This window comes from Ammospiza nelsoni, chromosome 1, assembly GCF_027579445.1.
Source record: "Ammospiza nelsoni isolate bAmmNel1 chromosome 1, bAmmNel1.pri, whole genome shotgun sequence".
In the NCBI taxonomy this organism is placed as follows: domain Eukaryota; kingdom Metazoa; phylum Chordata; class Aves; order Passeriformes; family Passerellidae; genus Ammospiza; species Ammospiza nelsoni.
The window spans coordinates 121,327,791-121,352,202 of NC_080633.1; the positions used below are offsets into that span (position 1 = coordinate 121,327,791).

The following is a 24,412-nucleotide window of genomic DNA, read 5'->3' on the forward strand; positions in this document are numbered from 1 at the left end:
TCATACCATCAAGCTCCTTAGTGCAAACACAAGTATAGAAATTTCAGCATACATAATTAGCAGGACCTCAGAAATGAGTAATTAAAAGGTACTGGAATTCAACCAGAATCACCAAAAGAAGCATTATTTTGTCTGATTACCATCACCTACCATAACTTTGCATCCCAAAGCATACAAAAAGCCAAAAAAATTAAGTAAAAAGAATAAATTAAAAATAATTCACTGCCAATGTGAATTGCTTAATTGTAACACTGAAAGACTATTTTGAGTGCTACAAGGTATTTCTAGAATCTCAAGAAATATAATTTACAGAAATATAATTTACTTAGAGAAATCTACATCGCATGCCATAACAGCAATCAGCTCTACCCTCTCTATAGATTTTAACATCTTACTCCCCCATTACTTTAGGAAATACTGAAAACAATTTTTTCTCCATTCTGTAATACTGCAACTTGACAGCAAACATACCACACAGTGCTGCCTTTTGAAACCCTGAAGATGGATTTATGTTCACCAGACTTAAAACAACCTTTTTAATGGCCACAAATCAGATAGTCTCGTAGTGGAGAGCTTTGACTGCCTTTGTGTCAGATCTCATTCTCATGTTGCAGCAGGTACTTAAAGAGTGAGAATCATTTTTTTCCAAAGGATTTTTGATGTCCAACTCCCTTTGAAGCCTCCCTTCCTATGTATCTTTGAAAATCCGATCTTCAATTTGTTATCTATTTTCCCTTCCCACTTGATATGACAATGCCTTCCCTCCTTCCTTCTTGAACGCTCAAATAAAAGGGCAGTAGCAGGTCTGTAGTGCTTAAATGAGTGAAGAGAAGTTGCTCAGAAAATAACAGCTCCTTCTCTCAGTCCTCATCTATTCTTTTCCATTTCAGTTGCATAAAACATCATCATGATGGGCCACAGGCTTCTGTTTCTCACTCTATGCCATCCATCAGATTTGATTTACATTCTTAAGATAAAAGTAAAGATCATCGTAGGCAGAAACTGGATGCAGTTGTCTGCCATGGAAAACAGATTTCCTACTCCTTTCAAGTTTACTGATTACTCACGGCCTTTCCCCTCTAAAGGGTATCCACCAAAGTGGGCACTGTGTTGGAATAGCCACCAGCTGTCTGATAAAACTTAATGAATGGCAATTTTATGAGCTTCTGTTGTTATTGTTCCTTTAACTCCTTCAGTATCAACCCACCATGGCAATTCACTGGCAAAGGAAGATTAGAGATAAAGCAAAACTATGAAGATTTTGATCCCTACTCCAGTAATTTGTTTTAAGAGATTTTCTTAGGCACGTTATACAAGGCCATAATTTTGATGGTGTCCAGTACCTGCTCTTTTCTACAATAGAGGGTATGTTGTGGAAATATACTTAAAGAGAACAGGAAAACCTCAAATACTGTTGTATTTATATAGTCAGCATCACCTTGGCATACTAGGCCTGATTTTTCTGACTGCCTTTAGCCAGACATTTTAGTCCTCTGCATTTGATCCTGGGAAACTTCTGTCTGGTCAAGATCTATAATTTCCTTGTTACTTCCCCGTCACTGAAGACCATGCTGCCTGGCCAAGAGGAGAATTTTGCTCTCTCAAAGTGAATTTAAGCACACAAAGAGTTATATATAAGCTGCATGTAGAGATTAAATTCAGACTTAATCACACAACTAAATCCTCATTCAGTGCTTTGAAAACTTACAGCTAAGTGTGAAGCTAAAAATATTAGCTAACAAAGTGAGCTATCTTCCAACCACATCCTCTTCCAGAAAAACATCAATAGAAGACAAGTCTGAAAATGTGCCTTAGAGGAATTAATGAACATTTGTTTGAAATGCAGCCATTTCACTTTGGGACAGGGGTTTTTTTTCCCTTCTTCTTTCTTCTTCCCCTCCCCTCATCTAGTGAACATATCCTGTGCTTCAGGGTATGGAACCCTGTCAAAATCACACCCATAGTCAAATCAAATTTAACATATCTTTACAAGATATTTATAACATGCAAATACCTAGAGGCCCTTCTTCTCAGTCACATGAAGATCTCTTATGCTAGGGAACGAGGGCTCTTTCACATTAGTGAGAATCTGTGCATGGTAGAAGCTGATTTCACATATTATATTTGACATGTGAAGATTCAGCAACCCCCATCTCCACTCCATGTGCAACAATCAAGCAAACCACACTGCAGCATCTAGAAAGAGTTATTCAGGGAGCCCTTATAACCACATTCTTACAATCAGCCACTTCTGGCTCAGCAGGATTCTGCTTCAAGAATCCCAGAAAAAATAATTTTACTTCAACCTTCATTAAAAAAAAATAGGAAACTTTTGCTTCATTCACTCCACTCCTTCTTAAGTCTTTTAAGCAGCTCAAGGAGCCTAACAAAACATTTTCTCAAGATAAAACAGATAAGCAGTAAAAATTCCACCTTCAGATTCTTAGGGATCTGCTTCACTTACAAATTTTGTCTCTTGGCACACATCTCATTCAGAAATAAATTATTCTAGTTTCTTTGAAAAACTTTTCCTTCTTTGTCACTTAAGAGCAATCAGAGACAGGAATTTTCAAATTAGAGAGCTCAGAGCAGAACGGCCAAGCACAAGCTGTCTCTCAGGACACTTTTGGAACAACATCCAAATTCGCATGCTGAGTGCCCACGCCTGCAGCACCCAAACCTGCAGGGCTCTGTGTGCTAGGGCTGAGCAGCCAGTCTGCAGTGCTGAGGAGGGTCATGTCACCTGAGGGAAAAGGGCAAACAAAAGAACACCGTTTGGCTTCATCTCAGGAGGCAAACATCTATTGCAAGGTAGAGCTTTCTGGGTAGAATTCACTCCAAATTCTTTTAAACTGGAAAGTTGTAGTGTCAGACAAATAAGTTACCATGGTTTAATTGACTTCCTTCAATAAACTCTGATACCTACCTAGAAGTTGAGATATTATTTCCAAAATTATTTTCTACCTGAAGTCAGTGCATTAACAGATACAACATATACCTCATTTCCTGACAAAGTAATACTAAGCATTTCTCAGAGTGGATGCACATGGCACTACATGTTGAACAAAAAGTCGTCAGATGATGAACATCTTTCAATGTTTCAAGAAACACCCCCTATTTTTTTTTTTTTTTGCTACAAAAGAACCTTCAAGTTATATAGAAGGTATAAAAGCTCATGAAGTTTACAACAAAGGCTTCTGTGAGCTAAAGGAATTTTAATTTGAAAGGGCAATTTTATCATGTACCAAAAGTGGTATATACCTGGTAATATGATATAAAAAATATAATAACATACTTGTATATTTTAAAGGAAGAAGATTAATTTATGGACATAAAATATTTTCCTGCTTAAACTCCATGAGCACAGTAAGCACTTTATTTATCCTTTAAAAAGGGTTTGGTTTTTTTTATGGCTTAATATTTGATTGAAGCAATACTTTTACAGCAATAGCAAAAAGCAAATTACACACAAGTCTGGCGCAAGTCCCTGTTAATCTGATAACCCATAAACTGTCCCCACTACCAAGGACTCCAATTACAATGAATAACAAAGATATGTGGGGAATTGAGGGGGGGAACAACATCTGCTTGATTGACATGTGCCTTTCCTGGAAAAATGCATGTCCACAATCCTAAAGAGTTTGACAGCACTACTACAACCCAGTTCTTAGGGGAAAAAAAATCATATCTTTGCTACAACAGTTGTAGCAGTTTACTTATACAGTTATACTGAAGAGCAATACTGAATCTGCATGACTCTGTCTTCCAGTAATGCATTAAATCTCTGTTCACACAGCCAGTTAAATGTCCCATATGATCTTTCCACTATTGCCATAGAAATGCTTCAGGAAAGAGCATTTTTTGCTGCTCGTTGCATAAACCCTTCTGTGTTTCATTATATGTATTATTATATGTATTATAGCTGTATTATATTACTGGCAAAGCTGTTAGGTTGTTCTGCTGTTAGTATTCTACTGAGAACAAACATAACTTATCAACTGCCTGACTGCTTCTTGAGAAATAGGTATCAGTTTACCCCATTGAATTACTACACCTGTTTGAATTTTGGTCACTCCATCAGAGCAGCAAGCTAGCCTAAGGAACTTTCAACACTCAGTTTTATTAGCCTACTTGACAAAATTCTCATAGCCTTAGGAGCTTACAAAAAGTGAGACATAAAGAAATACCAAAATAGCAAGAAAGACTGAAAAATTACATTTTGTACTATGGCAATTGTAAACACCTACTTCTTTTCTCTCATCATTAAATTTCCTTTTCAGTTTTTTGACTTTTTGACGTTTTTTTTTCATTTAGGCTCTGCACATACTACCTGCTCTGTCCACTCAAACCCCATGAAAGAAACATAAACCTGTAATGAAAGCTATTGCTGAAACTTGATAATAGTAACTACTAATAAACATTGAACATTGCTTTTATGTAACATATGAATAAACACGGAACATCTAAAATGGAAAAACATTATATAGCGTGCTGACTGTGAGAACACCAAAGATAAAAAGGAGAAAAAAAAAAAAATTATGAAATACTGAAAAAAAAAAAAGTCTGGCTCACCTTCTGTGCCATTGGGTGTCATGGAATTATTATTTATATGGGAGTTATCAAGTTTTGGACCACTGGGGGATTCACTACTACCACTTAGTCGTCTGTGTGGGCTGGCTAGATCCTGCATTTCCATAGACCTGAAAACAAGATGCAACTTGTTTTAGTGACATAAGTCAACATGAATTACAGAGGAACTGCCTTTATGAGATGCAGCCTGCTATTTATCAATGTCCCAGAAACGCTTAGTAAAAAATTAACTACTTTTCCCAACTTGATCTTTTCCAGTGCTTAACTCATGTTGTAGCCCCAAACATGAGTGGAAAGCTACTTTAATTATTTTTGAAGCTTGTAACTAAATAAAACCTAGATTCCAAGCACTGCACTTTAAAAATTGATGCATTCTCGTATTTTTAAAATACGTACAAAGATGGAATCCCCAACATATGAAGACATATATTCTCTTGAAAACAAATTAACACTGCTTTTTCAAGATTTACCACTCAGTGGCAATATAATGGGCCTCCAAAACAAATAAAACACTTGAAGCAATTGTGGAAACCTATCATCTACTGACAGGGAATGAGATATTCCTGATGTATGTGTTTATTCTGGCAAACTACTTAATTGTTCCTCTGTTTCCTTTGAAACAAATGCAGCATTAAAACATTATTATGTCTGCTCACTTGTTTGCTTTGTGGATTACATAAAGCGTGCCCAACTGGGAAGGGATCTGCCCGACATGCAGTGAGTCCATGCAGGCGCTGGTGTGCCTGAGCACTCTGCTGTACCTCAGCAGCTGTCGCTCACTCAAAATGAGGAAAGAAAAATTCCCAGCTAAAGCAAAAATTAAACGTTTAAACAGCATTAAAGCGGCTAAATATTTCATATTTGTGCTTTCAATGGCCCTACATTAACAGGACAACAGTCATCACCACCATGACATGTCCCTTGATTGGTGGTGGGACTTATCACTGAAGTTCCCTACCCTTCTGTGCCTTTATACCTAAAACTTCTGATATTGTTATTTGACGTACTCATTCAAAGTAATTGCTCCCAGTAGAAACTTCATAGGTTACTGTGCCTCCAAGGCATTTGAGCTAGTAATTTTTCAGTTTAAAAGTAATGCTTAGGCTCTTTTAAAGACTATTAAAATTATATATAAAATTACAGTAATGGTACAAATATTCTAAGTGTCATTTCAGGTACGAAGCTTTTGTATTTTAACTGAAGTTTTATCACAGATTCTAAACATAGATTCTTCATTTAATATTTCTTTACCTAAAACAATCTACACAAAAAGAAGAAGATGATACTGCTATGAGTTCAAAATGCCTGCATCAAATATAAACTCAAACAATTTAGTGGAAAAGTTATGTGCTCATGGTTTACAGACTTGGTTGCACACACGTAAAACCTACGCTCCAACAATTACTCATCTACTTAAAGTGAGAAACAAGAATAAATATTTTCATAATCACTTGAAGTTTAAAAAAATAACCAACAATAGAGGGCTTGTAAAAAAATTAGCAATTTTCAATCAAATCCTTACCTGCAGCTTGAGGAAACAGCAACATCTGAACTGGTTTGGGACTTCTGCACCTGTAAACCAGGGAAACAAACAGAAGCTTCTATTACTCCACTTTACTACGAGGCCTTAATTTAAAGAAAGGATATCACTATGGATGACAATTCTGTCCTTTAAATCCAAAGGGAGAGGAGGAGGGTGCGGTGCCCCTGAAAGGCATATTGTCTTTAAATTGAAGGCTCAACTGTTGTTTCCCCGGCAGGTCGCTCTCCCTCCTCCCCGCGCCAGGGGACGGCAGCCAAGTGACGGGATAGTGATTCATCAGGGGCCCGTGACAGCTGCACAGGGGCTCAGCCCTCCTCCCCCGGCACGGCTCGGCTCGGCTCGGCTCGGCCCGCACCCCGCAAAGGTAACCCCGCCAAGGGCAGCACCAGCTGCTCCTGCCCCGAGCCCCGCAGCATCCTCCGCTCCTCTCATCCCTCCTTCCGTCCGGACCGATTCTTGCCCTCATCACACTGGTTTTCTTCTTCCTTTGCTCCTCGCCATCCTTCCTCTGTGCCACAGGGAACCCACCAGTCAAGCTCACCCCAAAGGCGGGCTGGAGATGCTGATGGTATTTTTGGGGGAGGAGGGGTAGAGAATAACAACGGGCAAGTCTACCTATGGTAAAGACCTCCGCTATATAGCACACAGCCTGACAGAACCACCTCTAAAAGAAGCCCATCTCCAGCCAGGTCAAACTAAAATAAAAACTCCACATGTTATTGCATAGTCTTAGTCCTAAAAATTTCAGTTGCTAATGAGATTTCTGGTAAAATTACTTAAAAGCATATTTCTGGCTAAATAAATGGGAGGAAGCTGTAGAATTTACCTCTGAGGTCGCTCATGAAGAAAAAGAATATTTTTCCACTGGAAAGCCCACCAATAATTTTTTAGTTTAATCAAATCATTCCTTTTATAACTCAGGTGAGTAATAGTTTTCATATTCCATCAGAAAAACGTTGTTGCTTTACTAACAAACTTTAGGCAGTAACAATTGTCAGCAGGTGATAAAATTCAGGTGGAAATGCACTCCTAGACACTGTTAGCTTAAAAGCACACGAAAGCTTCCCTGGGCAAGGTATATATCCTCCCAATGTCTGCAGTGAGGAGCTTTCTTGTGCGTTTCCATTCAACCTGAACTGACATCTCTTAAATGATCACAGAGCAAAGACAAGGGAGATGAGGCATTTTAAGTGCCATAAAAATCATCCGAGCAAATCCTACTTATGTGTCTGTAGGGTGGGTTTTTTGTTATTTTTAATCACAGACGGAATTACTACTAGCAAGAGTAAACAACTGCTAGGGGCAGTCAGGCAAGGAAGAACATTACGAATGATGTCAAGAAGCATGCAATAATGCATGCTGAAGAACATCAATCTTTTTATAACTGGGCACTTAAAGTACTGCGTAACACGCTTTTCAATACATCGCTGCATGCCAAATCAAACTAGACTTGCAGATAGAGTCAAAACTCTGCATTTTGGTTTAAGGAATTTTTTTCCCCCCTTAGTTCTTTACCCCAGAAACTGCTGCAGAGTGCCTTAGGATATGCTTCTGCTGTTACTTCTAAACACCTGGAAAAAATTATAGGTGAGAACTAAGTTTGCCTACAGAGCTATCTTCACTCCCTCTTGCACAGGATCTTTTAAAACCCATCTTTTATAATAGAAAAAACTTCCTTTTCCAAATGGATGCTTTAACAAACCGATATTTTCCAGCATACACTACACAATTATTAATACTTGATTCAAATTTAAAAAAATGTAATCCTCACTATTTTAAGTACCAAATATTTACAAAAATAGCAACTTCTGTACATTTGAAAATATATACATCATATACATATATACATGTCCATGTATGTGCATAGCAAGAAAGATCTCATTAATGTATTTGTGGGACAGGGCAAAAAAAATAACCAGCTCATTCACAGTGAATTAAATATATATCTTAAATGTCCTCCAACACTCCATGATTTGTGAAAGTTCATATCCACAATTTTCATTTTCATTAGACATACTTTAGATATATTCCTTTGTGTCTCAAGGATTATTTAAACCATGTGTTGCACGTTACCAAATTTAAAAATGACTCTTTAATCAAAATAACTTTAAAACAACTAATCCTCACTTAGGCTGGTCAGCTGAATCCACAGAGTGGTCCAGGAAAAATAAATCTACTCTCAAGAATGCGAATGCAGACAACAATTAGACACAGATGTGACTGAAATTAGTTACAGTTTACAAAATGCTACACTTCACATGCTTTCAGTTTTTTATGTGCAGTACAAAATTACAACGTAGTAAGGAACCACACTTATGACGACCAGTTAATTCATAGAATAAAAACATTTCTGGGTGGTGTGTGCTTGTGCTTTCCCTCATATATTCCCATTTTGTCAACAGGTTTCTGGGTAATTGAAGTTTGGCAACATAACTCACATATCAAATAAAAAGTGGGGGGAAAAAAACCCAAGTGCTTGGCCTTATCTGGATAGAAATGGGTCACAAAAAAAAAAAAAAAAAAAAAAAAGGAGCTGTCACACCCCCTTCATACTCAATGCTCTGCTTAAACTAAAAATGCCTTATAGGCTGAATGGCATACAAGTTCTTCTTAATGCTTCAAAAACATTACTCTGTATAATTTGATTTTTGTCAGTAACATTCACATCTTTCTCCTTAATACAGACTGCAGATTGGGCACTATGTAGTACATGGCAAGAAAAAAAGGACAATGATAGCAAAGCTACTTAAAATTCATCCATTTAAGAATCTTAAATCAGTAACATCAAATTCTGATTAGTTAATGAGGTCTTTTAAGTTTGCCCTTTTTTCTAATTAAATTTATAATTCTTCACAGATGTAGGTTTTGTTGATGTTCAATTTGTCTCTCTCATTTTGTTAAACCTCACATAGTACTCCACCAATCCACTGAATAGCCACATTAAATCTGTTAATACCATGCTCTTCAACCCCAGAAATTATTTCCAGAAGGCAAACTTGCTTTGAGAGATCATCAAACAAGACTTAAGGTACACATTTTATCACATTTTCCCTACCACAGAGCTCAGGATGCAGAGGAAAATTCATGACTTTTGCACTGTTTATTATACTTTGCTAAATTACAAATCAAAAGCATCTGACAGAAGATCATGTATGAAGCCAAAAAGTTAATAATGTTCTGTGAAAAATAAACTGTAAATGGGAAGAGATTCTAAATTTCAGCAACACAGAGCAAATAAAATATAGGTACTTGTCTAAATTACAGGTTTTCCACAGTATTTTTGCTTGCTAGGAGCAATTTTTTTAATGGCTATAATTTAAAACATTTTTCCAGCTGAAAAGAAATTTTCAAAGTGAAAATAAGAATTTAACCCAGAAAACTATAGCCAGCACACACGTTTTCTCTTGAAATACAGTTCTTCTTTAAAGAAGCAAATTTCAAAGACAATGGCAGTTTTCAAATGAAGGTGTTCCTTCTTCCTTAGGGAAAACAAAAAAATCTGTCATTTTTAGGAAGGGGTGGAGGGAGGGAGGGAAAGGGACTTTTTCCCCAACAGCACTCTTTACCTCCCTAAAAGAGCAAAGCAGTCAGTATCTACCGACATAATGGCTTCAACAGCCAAAATGTTACAAAACTAAAATGCCAATTGGCTGCAGAAAGGCACCTTGCTGGCAACCCAGGAAACTTGGTATTGCTTTCACTCTTCCAATAATCATATAATGCTGGGTTCCAAGAGGCTGGGCTTTTTCATTAGATACTCACATCAAAGACAAATTGCACTTATTAAATTAAAAGCAAGTAATCGGTTATTAAATTTTTAATTGCCAGTTTAAAGTGCTATCCTGTGTGCTCATTTCATACACTCATGAATGAAACATTTTGAAATCCCAACACTTTCTTCCCCTTAAGAAAGAAATACTACAATGTGACAATGCTTCTATTATGACCAGCCATTTAAGAATGTCTTTCTGCTTTTCCAAGATTTTTTTTGGCTCCTGAGAAATATTTCATACTTATTGCAATTCAAACAAAATGATTACTCATTCTTTTTTTCTCCTAAGGTGAAGCATGACTCAAGCTGTCTGTCACTACACAGAACTGTTCAGAGGGGATGACTGCTCATTTCCAGACCCTTCCAGGCCTTGGGAAAACTCTGACAGCAGCGAGGTGCTTGGCTAAAAACTGCATGTCATAGGTTTGTGAGCAACATGAAAACACTGTGTGTATATGTGTTTATACACCTGAAATTCTGTAATGTGTTTACACACATGTATACCAATGTACTTCTACCAATGCATATCCATATCAATACTATTCATTTATTTGACACCCCAAAACAGTAGTCTGCGTTCTGGCAGATGCTTTGTGAACCATCTCAGTATGGGCTGGAAAATAAAATAATCTTTATACGTGGTATCTAATGTTAAAAACTTCCAATGATACACTACACCACATTTCCACTTCTTATTCCAAATTCCCCCCGGTGCTCATTTTTAAATTTAAACAAACTACACGAAACACACTATCATTTTTTTTCCCCAGAAAGCTTTTATCTCTTCCGCTTACCTCAATTTTGAATGTTTGCTTACAGAAGAAAGAAAACCACACCAAACCCCAACCACCTTCAAAGAAGCATTTTTAAGTGCACTAACACCTTATTTTTCCAGAATCAATCTTGCACTGTAAAGGGCAGTCCTTCCTCTTGGTGTTTGAAACACCAAGAGAATGTTTGGTGGGTCTTGGTTGCTCAAAAGGAAGATGTAAATTTAACAAGACTTCAGAATGTCTTTAACTTCCTTGTTCTAAGATCACCGTTCTGAATAAGCCACCTAAAATGTCAATAAACGTCAGATATTTCAGTTGTGTAGATGTTCATTCTGTCATCTTGAAAAGTTCTCCTGTGGGGATCTGCATGTTTTCCTTGGTGTTTGGAAACTTTAAACATATTAAGCGAAAGGATTTCCTGCTTCAGAAAGCACTGTCAAAATCTCTGTCAGGCATTCTTCCTCCCAATTTTCTTTATTATTTTTCTCACGCTCTCATGTCTCTTTCAACAAGATCTGCTGGTTTCGTACCGTACGTGCCTATTTCCACCCCCCCATTTACCATCTCCCCATCACGTTACTGCTATCTGCCGAACCATTAGCGCTCGAGGAAATCAAACAGGAGAATCCCCAAACCTGGCTGATCACAATAAACAGAACCTCCTAACATCTGTTTTGCGGGAAGCCTACAAATCCCAGCCTGAACTACGGCCAAAATTAATGCTGCACCCAGTGATTTATAATTGAGCGCCGCTCTCCTCCGGGGCGGCAGAACGCGCGGAAAGCGCCGCTGCCCTCGGCGCCGCCGGGACCCCGCTCTGCTCGGCAGCCGGGCTGCGGCAGGGCCCCTCTCCCGCCGCTGTCCTCCCTCCCTCCCCCGCTCCCCGCCGGCGCTCCGCCCGTGCCGCTCCGTGCGGCCGCTGTCCGCGCCCCGGTACTCACGGAGCCGCTCGGCGCTCAGGGCGCGCCTCCCATGGCGCGGCGGGGCAGGAGCGCCCCGGGCCGGGCCGCGCCGCGCCGGGCTGGGCAGACAAAGCGCGGCCGGGGGAGGCTGCCTGCAGCCCCGCCGTCTGTTTGCTCAGCCGTGTGCGTCTGCCCAGGCACTGCCTGCGGGCACGCCGCCGCTCCCGCGCCCGCTTGCCTTCTCACTCCCCTTCGCCTTTTTTTTTTTTTCCTTTTCTTTTTTTTTTTTTCTTCTTTTCCCCTTTGGGTTTTGTTTTTGTTTTTGTAATGCAAACCGCAGCTATTCTCTTGTCCCAGCCTTATTGGTTTAAAAGCAACAACTGCAACGAGGCTTGCGCGGTCTGAAGTCAGCCGTCCTGCACGGGCGAAACGCGGCCGGGGCTGCCGCGCTCCGCCGCGGAAACTGCGCGGCCCCGGCCGCCCCCTCCGCCCCCCGCCCGGCCGGCAGGGCCCCCCTTCCCTGCACCTTCCTCAGCCTCACCCCAGAAACACTCCTGAAAATCCCTCGGGCCCCTCCTCATTCAGAAAGTTGAATTGTCCGTAGATGCGTCCCCTCTTGTAAACTGGGTTTAAACTAAAGCCGTCCTAATAGAATAACCGGAATGACACCAACATTATATCAATAAGAGAAGCTAAACAGGGATACTCATAGAGGCTCCTAAGCGTACAACCGGCGTGCACGTCCGGACATGCCGTTTTGATTGGATATGTAACAGATTTGTTCTCAAATATCTGAGATTCTTGCAACCTTGTAAAGAAAGGATCTGCTAAAACTATTTAAGCTACCCTTCTCCAATTTAAGGGTATTTATTAAACAAAATATCTGGGACTTTTAAAATGGTTTAAACCACTTAAACCATTAAATATCTGTACACCTAAAAACAATTGCAAATATAGTCAAATTCATATTTTAATTATTATGAATCACTTACTAAAGTTTTAAAATTTGAAACTGTATAAAGGCTGTTTCCAGAGACCATATAAATGTTTCCAAAGAAGGAAGAGATGGTTGCACAGAGTTAAATTTGTGCATTAAGTAACCTTAGCTTTTACCAATCAATAGGTAATTAAATTATTTCATTAGTAAGCCATTAAACTGAAATGGGTTTATGATGCTTTTCTATTACAGAACTTTTAGTTGCTCATAATTTAAAAAAACAACAACAACCTAACTCTTTCAAAAATACATACATTACGTTAAAAAACATTATAGCATACATAATAACTAAATTTGACCAGCGTTCTCCAGAGCATTTCCACTACGCAGACAGTATCTTTCCCTTCACGTAATGCTAATTTTTCTGCACTGTTTTTCAGTGCTCATAATCCAAATATGATGAGGAAAACAGCGTAACGATTCATAGTACCAAAAAAGAAGTCTTAATACCATTCCAGGTCTAAAGTACTAAATTTTAAAAAACCAAAACAAAACCAAAAATCAGCAAACCCCCCCCCCCCCCAATTTTATACTGTATAAACAGATTGAAACAGAACTTTTTTTTCTTCTTTACAAAAACCTGTGGTTATTCACTGCTAATATATCCTTACCTTCAATTAACTAATTTGTGAATGTGAAAGCAATACTTCTAGAGGAGAAATATCTTCTGGCTACTACATCCCAGTAAGTGAGACATTATTTTGCAGCAAGTACATTGGGAATACTTCAGGAAAGCAGATCGGTTTGCAAAGCTACAAGTCAACCTCGAGCTGAGAACGCACCTAGGATTTCATTTTGTTTAGCGGAGAAAAGGGATCTCGGGACAGTCACACACCATATATGGGAAGCCAGGTCAAAATAAGCAGCTTTCGATTGGGCCCGTCTGCGTAGCCAGCACAAACACAATCCCATCGCTTCTTCAGAGTCACAAACCACAGCTCACGCCAAGAAAACTATTTACCGTGTTCTATATTAAACTGTGAAAGAAATGCAAATTACTTATTATGGAGTCACACAGTTGTGTCAGGTAAAAGTCACTGAAACCCTGAAGCACAAGGCTATGCAATCTTTCTGAACTATACACTTTTTTGGAACAGCCACGATCTTCTGGAAAATGCTTACCACTGAATTCTTTACCAGTGTTAATAAGATCATTTTTTAAAAGCTCTGCTCAATCTGATATAAAGACACATCTTGCTTCACTGACTGTAGGAGCTACATCTATTAAAAGAATAATATCAGGCACAGATTTTAATAAAGCAAAAGTTCATTTTTTTTTCTAGAAAAACTCAAAAAATAGAATATTGTTATTTTGAGATACAATCTAACACTGGAAAATGCAACTCAAAACTCTTTTTCAAAAACAGTGATACTTAAATGACGATGTGGAAATAAAAAATATTTTAGAAGAATAAAATGTGTGACTTCACTGTGACTTCACTGAGGCATGCAAATTTTAGCATAAATCTATTTCATTCCAATATTGAGAAAAAACCCCACCAAAACCAAATAGCACAAATATATGAATAAATTTTAGTATTTTAAATGTAAAGGTGACTGAAACAGGCTTATTGTTGTTTAGTTTATAGTCCCTACTGGGAGTTATATCTAAGTAATAACTTCAGGAGTGTGCCCAGTCTCTGTATTTAATTAAAGTAAGACAGATCCCCACACACATGTACAGAGCTTGATGATTGAGGATAAACATGGGATAAATTACACAGAGGCTAAGATGATCAGAAAAAGGGTGTTGGCAATGCATTGCAAGAAAAGAACCAGCTTTGAATTTTTAATCTCTTCTGTAGTATGGCATGTAAGCAGTATGGGAACTGAAGCTATATAAATGATCTAGATGGGGAATATAAGATAAAGTAGGGTCCTCTGTGTTTATACAGCCATTAAAGAGTGCCTTAAAGTTCTTTATCTGATGTCTGAAGATTGGACTTCAGATCAGTGTATATCATTACCCCGTGATAGGGTCTAACCTATGAACTTATCCTACAGCTGATACCACGGACTAGATCCTCATTTGGTTTGGGTGAGTACAGTTCTTTTTATTTCAATAGGTAATCTAATTATGACAGCTGAGTACTGCACCAATTTGAAACCTACTTAAAAGAGGTTTGTTTACTTATCTTTTGGGGTTTGTTCTTCCCAGTAACTGCATACCAAATCAGTGCAGGGTGGGTTGTTGGTCACTGGCACCCAACATCATTTTCAAACCACAATTGCACTAATACTGGGTTTGGAACAGAGATTTCAATAGGATTTGCATATGTTTACATCATGCCTAAATTTGTCCTGATTCTGCATTCCCATTAATGCAGCTGGCATCACAAGAGTCCTAAGAAGTGAAGGACCAGGCCTATTACATAACATCAAATGCACAACAAGCCACTGGGTATATTATTACAACCATTACTCATGCAATATGGTTTTAACTTCATATGCAGTGTCACACACTTGTTTTAGCACAAGTAAAATGGGTCCATCTGGAGCACAACATTTACTGGGTGCTTAGGTGCCACAATTACAGATGTTCTGGTAATTAAGAAAAATTAGATGTAAGATGGATATGGAACAGTGGGATGTTCATATGTTTGTCTCCGAGCAGGAAATACTACTGAAATATTTAATATCAGAAATAGGCCTAGGAAGACCATACTTCACTAAAGCAAAAGATGTATCCCACTGCTCCTGAGAGCCACCACCTGGCTCTTCCCATAACAACTGCAGTGCGACGTCAGAACCCTCTGAAGCAGCAATATCCCTCCTATGCCTCCATACAAGTTTTATCTTACACATAGCAGCTGTTGCCTAGAGACATCCCTGGCTGGAACAGAAGTTTGCAGCATTTGACAGGAGCCCATATTGTCTCATGCTACTCATGTGAGCAAAAGCAGAAAGACCTTGGTAAATACAAACAGTAAAAGTGACAGAAAGCAACAATTTAAAGTGTTCAGTCCAAAAATTATCAGTGTGCCTAAGAAGAACAACTTAATTATATTCTTTCAAGATATATTGGATAAAATTCACATTGAACTAAGGTCTGTGTGTAATGTGTTTTAAGAAAAGGTATGTGCTGTTAGTCATTGTCCTTAGCCAGAACACATATGAACTGCTGGCCCCAGTTTGCTAGTTTGGCTAGTTTGCATGCCATTGCAGTTGTTTTCAATCCATCACTTCAGTACAAATTACAGAACCTTTAGCATAATTAAAAATAGGAAATAGTAATCTTTATTAATGTTAAGTAGATGCTGCTTTAGTTTTTTGAATGAATGCATGACTTACATATGATTCTGAAACAGCTGACAGCTATGACACAAACAAATGCAGACACTGCCCACAGAAGAAGTGTTAGAAGTCCAGTTTGAAAGCAAATCCCTTATTGTACCTCGATTTTTCACTCTCCAAAATGAAAGAGTGCTTGTTTTTTTTTTTTCAGTAGATTTCTTGCATCTTAAAAGCTTTATGTTAAAGGGAGGAAAAAATAGTGTGTGTACAAGCACCAGTAGTGTAAATTATATATATACTCAGTACTCTAAATACAAAATAAAAAAATAGTTTGGCAGGGTGAAGGAAAGGTTTCCTAGATGAACTTAAATTTTAAATGTATATAATACTATCATTTCCCTTCTGGTATTTTTTAACACCCTACATTATTTGTCTCTTCTAGAAATCTCATGAAGGGAATGACTGGCACACAAAAATACTGAAAAGCTTTGGTCTCCACATCCTCCGAAGTGGATGTTTTACCTAAAAGTGATGACTTTTCCCTAAAAACTTAGACACCACGTCTGTGGCATCCTGAGGGCAGAGCTCTGAGATCTACTCCAAGTTTAAAAGTAATGTACCTTTTCCAACTAAAAGAGTCTTCATCTTAGCAATGTTTTAGCTATTAAATTGAGCTATAGAAAACTACCTTCCATTTTCCAATAAAGTTCAAGAGTTTTACAGGGGGATTTTTAATAGTGTCTGCAGTACCTAAAAACCAGCGGAGTGCTACTTTTATTTGTTGCACAAAAAACCTCTGCTCAAAAGAAACATAAACATGTAACTACTTATAAAAGAAGTCCTGCTGAAGACAACAGAGATGTGTCTGAAGAAAGTTGTTTGGAGAATTATCAGTTTACAAGATAGGGGGTGAAATCAAGCAAGTAAATTGCAAGCTGCGAGCTTCCTTAAGAAACAGCTAATTTTTCTAATTGACATTCAGGCTTTTACTCCAGCTCAGCATGGAAACATAACTGCCTAAACCTTGAAAAGAATCATCCTTCACTGTGATATGTGAATAATAATTTGCTTATAAAAATGAACAAGTCAAATCAAACGCACCACTGATGATGAGAAGCAGCTCGCTAGCATTCTAAGGGGTGATAAAAGCTATAATCAGTAGTTCCTCCAAAGACTGGCTTGCAGGAAGAGCACACTACAAATGAGAGATTACCAGTGAGCTGACAAAATAATCAAGTCCTGTTATTCTGCAAAGACTATAAAACACATCATTTCACACACATGCCATTTTTCCATAGTTCACCCTCCCACGACTGCTTAGGCCTTCCTCATCTTCCATTTAGTGCTACTAGAATAAAGGTAGAACTTAAAAACCATCAAAATTTTTTTTCACAGCAATAACTTACATTTTTGCCAGTGATATAAATGCAGCACCCTGCATGACATCAGTCAGCTCAGTAATACTACAGTGTCTTTTTTCCAACTTTTTCCCACTTAAGTGAACAAAACCAGCTTTCTCAGCACCTCCTATAAGGTGAAAAAGAAGATGGAAAGTTCCTCTTTGTTTTTTAACTCTGAGTTAGTCATACTCAGAATACTTTACTTGGCTAGAAAAAGATCTTTGTTCTCTAACCACAGAAACTATAGGGTTTTTTTGTTGTAAATTCCATTTTGCTTTTATTTCCTAAATGCATTTTGTATTTTTTTCTGGAGTGTTATTCATGTCACTGTTCAACAGTAGATGGAGCAGTGGATCATTAGTGTATTTTAGTTATTTGTTCCAATTATTACATAATTTTTCAGCTACTGACATAAGGTTGCACAAAAACCCCCAAAAATATTATATAGAGAAAATAATTATTGATTAAAGCATTTTGAATTAGAAAGAATGTTGAAAGATCAACAACCCAGGCTGACTTTGACAAATTATTAAGAAAAACCTGCATATATAACTAATATAAGTAACTCATCAATACACATTCAAATTACAAACCTTCCATGAGCTGAATACAGTGAATAGGTACATCCTTAACTTTGAAACATTTAGTCACACATTTTTTCTTTTGGTGATCTGAATATCTTCTAAAAGGGACATGCATAAATATTCCCCATTGTGGGCCTCGTAATGGAAAGGACAAAGTGGAAGTGTAATTTAAAATAGTCCTATGATTTATTTTACACTTGCAACCATGTTTTCCCCAGAAACAGTTTTTAGGTAGTTTAAGACAATAAATTCTTCCAAACTTTACAGTAATTATATCATGAGCATCATTTGTTCAGCAGATTCTCACCTATGTGTAATCATCTAAAATTAAGGATTTAGTTGAAGGTGCGCATCCAAACCTTCATCCACAGGGGAGAGGGAAACATTTCCAGTCAATGCAGGGGACCCAGTTGTGAGGTGTCCCCTCCCAGTAGACACAGATAATGGATTTAAGCTAGTCTTAGGTTTTGGTAGCTACAGCTGCCCAAAGAATTCAGACTTTGTCAAACCCAACAGTATAATTTCCCTCAGAATCAATTTGGTCTCAATAGTAATTGTATTCACAGAAGCTTCAAAATGGAGCATTCGGCTCTATTTTGAAACTTCATATAATTACTGACTCAGACTGCCAATATTTGTTGTTACAAATCAAGGCCAAAGGAAAACTTCTCAGATGGCTTCAAAGACCCAGTTCTCATCTCCAAGCCCAGCTCCCTCCCCCGCTTCCTTCCAGCAGCATTAACTTTTTCTCTGCAATCTCACAAAAAGGAAAAAGAGTAACCTCTAAAGCTGTTTTAGACTGAAGGTCAGAATTCAAAGGATTGGTAACTTTATCCACGGAGCCTTGCAATCACATTGCTATTGGAAACACACCCAGAAGCACCAGCACTGGAGATGTTTTTATTAAGCAATGTCAATAGGTACAAAATTTGAAGGTTGGATTGTTGGGGCTTTTTTTCCATAGTGTAAGGTTTATCAGGACTCATATTTGCAAGAGATCAAATTGCTTACTGCCACTGAATTTTAGTTTAACATTCTCTCAGGTAAGGAAACTGGGCTCTGAGTCACATGCTAATGAAAACAGCAGCTTTGGTTTGTTTATCTAAATACTTAAAGAGAGGCACCTCTTGCAGCCAAAGTGTAAACAAAACTTAAACTCTTTTTTACTGCTTGGATACTTCCAGGCTACTAATATGGAAATTTTTTTTGTAATTAATGGCATTATACAGATTTTCTACATATATATCCTGCTTTAAAATATACCCTTCTGAAGAAATATTTAATTCTTAAACCAATTATTCATAATTACACTTTGAGCCCACAAACACAAGATGACAGATCCCTTTTAAACCTGGGCTCAAGTGGAGGAAGAAAACCATCACAGACAACAGTCAGAAATTTTGTCCCTGCAAACCTGTCACTAATTAAGAGGGAAATAGGTTAAAACAAAAATTTCAAGTGAGTTTCACAAGAATTAAGAACAAGCAAAATTGTGACTCCAGTATCTAAAAAACAAATCCTATACCTTGATCCTCTGTCTTGTACCACCTCTGCATGCCCAAAAGAGTGAAGCATTCATATCCACCCAAGCTATTCACCTGAGGAAGTTCTGAAAATGCATCTTTAGGGATGCCTTGCCTTGCACAATGCAGGAATCTCCAAGCACAACCACCTCCATCAATTGGTGTTGCTAAACTAGGCCCAGACAAACAAAAATGCATCTTGCACTGGATGCCAGTTCATGGGCTGAGAGACACAGCATGGGTGCTGCACCCTGGGCAGAGGCAGAATGCTTTTCTTGCTGTGGTACCAGAAGAACGCAAGATCCTAAGGAGAAAAGGACACAGAGCTACACACAACCACAGACAACTGCATGAAGAACTTGAAACAAAGTTGAGTAACCTGGTTTTAGCCCTTACAATTTGATTTTTAAAAAGTTGCAATCTGTCTGCTATCAGTGTAAGGAATGTGTTGAGTGCAACTCAGAAATGCTTATTTGTCTTTGGTGAATCTAGTGCCACTGTAATTACAAGCAGGATATTTTTTGTAACTGGGCTGATTTTTAATAGCTCTTTTGGAGAGCACAAAAGCCCAAATTAGAGACACCTTGAAAAATTTAGTAGTTTTAGTAGCCTGGAAATGCATTAGTTTGAAATATATTCTACCAATGTACTCCACTGCAGATGACCAGTTATTGAAAAAAAACCAGAATTAAACTTGTGGAGACTGAATGTTGCATGTGATGCCTTATGGTGCCTGGGACACAAGGGCTGCATTGCCCTGGCTGAGGACACCTCCTGCTCCACCAAGCCCCAGTGGGCTTTGGCCATTCACTAAAGCATCCCGAGCCCCTGCAGCCACTGATGAATTTTACCCATCCCTCAAGTCTCCAGAATGAAGGCTCCCCCTCCCGAAGCTTAATCTGTATCTAGAATGGTTTTGGATTAAAAAATAGGCTCAGGAACTGTGTGGTGGTCTCAGGAACAGTTGAAAATGGGAAATCCAAGAGATGGAGAGTGGCTGACCCTCAGCTGGCTCTTGTTCTTCTGTGAAACCCAAAAAGAGCTGCCACAAAGCAGCAATGATAGCCCTAGAGTGTATTTCTCTTCTTCAATCTCCTTTCTCATAAAATAATCATTGCTTTCAGCTGGATTTATTTTTTTTCCTTGTTGTTTGTTTGAGTTTTTAAATGAGAAAACACTCTTAATATCTTCACCTTCAAAATACTATAAAATATTATGTATGCATTTCTAAAGCTTGAATTAAGACAGAATCAGCATTACAGTAATTGGTCTCAGGCACATGCAGTATAGCAAGAACAGCAGGAGGTTGAAGGTTGGTTTGTTGGGGTTTTTATACATATATTTTATACATATCCATACAAATCTTTCTCTACTAGCTGATGAATTACAGGATTTGCCTCTTGTTTTCCTGGTAAGTAAGTAAATAATAGTATATAGTTATGCAGCATGTGTACTAAAGCAGCAACTTTTATGTCAACTATTTCTTCACATCAATGTAATGTGGGGTTGCCTAAAATTTTTTTTGCCATCTGATGAATGTGCAGGATGAAATGCATTTGAGCAGGTCCTACATTACAAGGTTACTGTCAACCAATGTTGGGGTCTGCCTCAGCCCAGGCCACTGCCCTGCAGTACAGTCCAAAGGTGGACTGTGGTACCCATCAGTTGTCCTCCTGACCTCAAGGGGGTTGTGTACTGCTGGCTGGAGGCCATCCTCACAGTCCAGGTTGCTGGAGACAGGACTAGCTATCTTATCTCATCATGTTTGGATGCACTGAAGTTCACCAAGACACCAGTTCCTCAAAATTTGAATGGGTAAAATAAAATGACTTGAAACGAATGGCAGTGAGAAAATAGCTGTAAGTTAATAAGCAATAAAAATGTTTCCTATTCATTTAATAAGAGAAGTAGACTTTAGAGAGCCTTAATAAGAGAAGACTTCTGTTTACATTTGGTTTAGAAACTCATAACTATGAATAAATCCCAATAAATCACAGAGATCTAAGAGATTGGTCAGAGACACTGATTTGCCAAATCTTTACACTCACCTGAGCTTGCTTTTAACTTTGCAAGTTTCTCTGCTTTAATAAAACTGCACTGCTCAGCTTAGGGATACCTGCTGAATTTCCAACTTCAGTGCTGTTTAAGCATGTGTAGCTTTTCTCTTGGTAGAAAGATCCATGGATAATACCAATAAATCTTCCCTCAAATAGCTGAGAGCTAGCAGTAATGCAAAGTATTTGCAATCAGAAAGCAGTGATGTCATCTAACAGTCAATAAACATGAAAGTACACAGGCAGACATCAGTGGAAATGTGATAACCTCATATTTAATAAAAATACTGATACCTAGACTTCATAAGATTTCCACACAGGTGTCATGTGCTCAGGGGAGTTAATATCTCCTTTAGGATATCACAATGTGTTTCTTTCCTTCCATCCCAGAACTAATAAGCCACAGCATCTATCCCTGCCTAACATCAAATGCCATGCTATCCAAATTAACATCTCTGTAGGGTTGGTTCTACTGAAAGAAGTAAATCCAGTAAATTTTCATCAGTTGTATTGGTCTTGGATTAGCTCCATTATTGGAAAATCCCCAAAAATGTACTTCTGAAATGTGTGAATGGATTTACAGAATAGAAATTTAAAAAAAAAAAAAATTGAAGTCCTGACTTCCTCCAAGACTAAAAAACATAAATACTGATTTATCATTTAAAATTTGTTTGGTTTCCTCACCTGCCTTCAATTATAACTCTAACTTCATTAGCTGAGTACTGCTAAATGCATTCCAATCATCTGTTCATAACTGAGCCCTGAAAGACTGTTTCATTTCTTCACTCTTGATCACCTTATCTGATTATTTCTCCATTTACATAATTCCTTGCTAGCTCTGGAAATTACTTTCCAGAGAACATTTATCACAGAAGTCAATGCATTGTCCAACACGCCGGTGTCTCGCCCCTAAGCTCGTTGCAAATTCCTTCCTTGGAGCTTGTTCTCCCCCACAGGGGTGACTGCCCCATGGCGTGTCAGATGTTCACTTCCCTCCTCTTGACTCTGCAGCTAAGAGAATGGAGTAGATGTATATATTAGATCATCTCTGTGAAATCATCTAGATTTCACTCTCTCATCTCCCCTGATCCGAACCCCTGAAGTAGGAATCACTGATATTCTGAATTATACTGGCACTGAGGACACTCCTGTGGCACCACAAGCTGGGTGGCTCAAGGTTTTGCTCTCCATTTATTCCTGAGCTGCCAGCAACAGCTGACGATGCCCACATTCACCTTGCATGATTTTCCAGCTCTCACAATTTACTGTTTCATTACTCAATTTACACAGTTTGCCTTTCTTTACACAAGCCTGTTAAAATTTCCTTCTCTGGGGGAATACTCACATGTATTTGCCAGGGGAATTTATTCTCTTAAATATTCTGTAGGATCAAGAAGGTGTTTGCATTTTGTTTGTAGGGGATCACTCTCTCTGATACTGATCAATTTGTTATATATTCCTCCTTACCTCTTTAACCCCATCTTGCTAGGAAGGGTGTGAGATTGTTGGTCCTGCTGGAGATGTGATTGTTTCTTTTTTGAGTTTGGGGTCTTGGGAAGGAATTTTGTTGCTTTACAATGTCAGCAGTTGAGGATCTTTTGGTTAAAGCTGTGTTATACAGAGAGAAAGAAAAACATTCCTTGTCTCTGATCTTTTGCATCCAGCATTCAGTCCATAGGGCAGAGAAGTTAGGATGAACTGACAAAGCCCATGACAGACTAATTTGTGATGGAATTATTTTGCAGAAGATTGCTTCTCTTTGACAAGACTTCCAAATGTGAAAACCACTTGGTAGACAGGGAAAGCTGCAGAATACCTGCTTCTCATGCCAAGCTTTTTAAGGGCTATATTGATTCAGAATTACTCTCATTTTACAGGCATTGTCATTTTTTGACCTGCAGCATCTGTCCTGGGAAAGCCAAGGTGGCACAGCAATATACTAACAGCTGAAATTAGTTCTGCAGCTCTTGAGTTTTGGAGGGATGCAGACACCACATGATATTTGTTTTCAGACATAACCACTTCATCTTTCATTCTTTCCCTGAGCTGGACTGACAATCAGAAACCATGAGCTTTGCTTTATTGGATTCATGATGTTGAATGGAAGCCCAGTGGATAATAAAGTTAACACCATTCATGACTTAATTAATGATAAGCACCATGTGTCTTTTACTAAGCCAGCAGTAACTGGACACAGGACACAGTGGATAGATGGGTTCTGAAGCAAATGCAGAAGTCTTTCCTTTTACCTTCTACACCTTTCTCATATCATCCTTCAGTGCAGCTACAATCTTCAGAGTACAAAGAATTCAATTAATCCAATACTGAGATCAAAGGAAGACTCTGGATGCATTACCAGAAGGTTGTTTGATACCTGGTGATCTGATTCACATAAACATCTCCTTTAGAGTGACGCAATAATCTGTATTTTTGAGGTTTTTATGCATACATGGGAGTAAAGATTTGAAATATATTTTCTAAATGTGCAAGCAAGTTTAGTGGCTTCATGAGAAAGTAAATTAAAAAATATTTCCATTCTAAATAATTGCTGAAACAGTTTTCTTTTATGTTTAGCTACTTCATTCATATGTATTTTTTATTTCTGGAGAAAAGTGGAGTTTATGTCAATAATTAAAACAAGCAAAATTATGTGATCACTTGGTATTTACAATGGCTTTTGCTTCATTGCCTGCATATTATTCTGGTTGCATAAAAACACCCAGGGAAATTTTCAAAGTGGTGCATAGAGACTACACTATGCAGTTCCTATTAATTTGAGTAAGTCACATGGTTATGTTCTCACACTCTAATTTGAAAATTTCCCTCCTGCTTTCCACCATCTAAAATAACCATCTAATTCCGGGTATGCACTGTCTGCATCTCCCACTCTGCAATCTATAAATACAGAAGGAACATAGAGTCTTTTCATACAGACACTACAGGATGCTCCATTAGCATTTTATACTCAGAAGAAAAAGTCTCCAGGCTAATGAGAATTACTCCATTCCTCGTGCTGCTCCTAATCCTCATCTCCAGGGAT

The 24,412-nt window shown here is 38.3% G+C and overlaps 1 protein-coding gene across 1 annotated transcript in view; it reads right to left on the reverse strand.

Moving 5' to 3' along the window:
- The window catches only part of EYA1 (EYA transcriptional coactivator and phosphatase 1), a 146,441-nt gene that overhangs the window by 78,843 nt on the left and 43,186 nt on the right, over positions 1-24,412 (reverse strand). The window contains exons 2-4 of the mRNA XM_059468836.1: positions 6,113-6,162; positions 4,573-4,700; positions 2,681-2,743 (exon numbers count right to left, since the gene is read on the reverse strand). Coding sequence (XP_059324819.1) covers positions 2,681-2,743; positions 4,573-4,700; positions 6,113-6,162 — 241 coding nt within the window. The remainder of the gene's footprint in view (positions 1-2,680; positions 2,744-4,572; positions 4,701-6,112; positions 6,163-24,412) is intronic.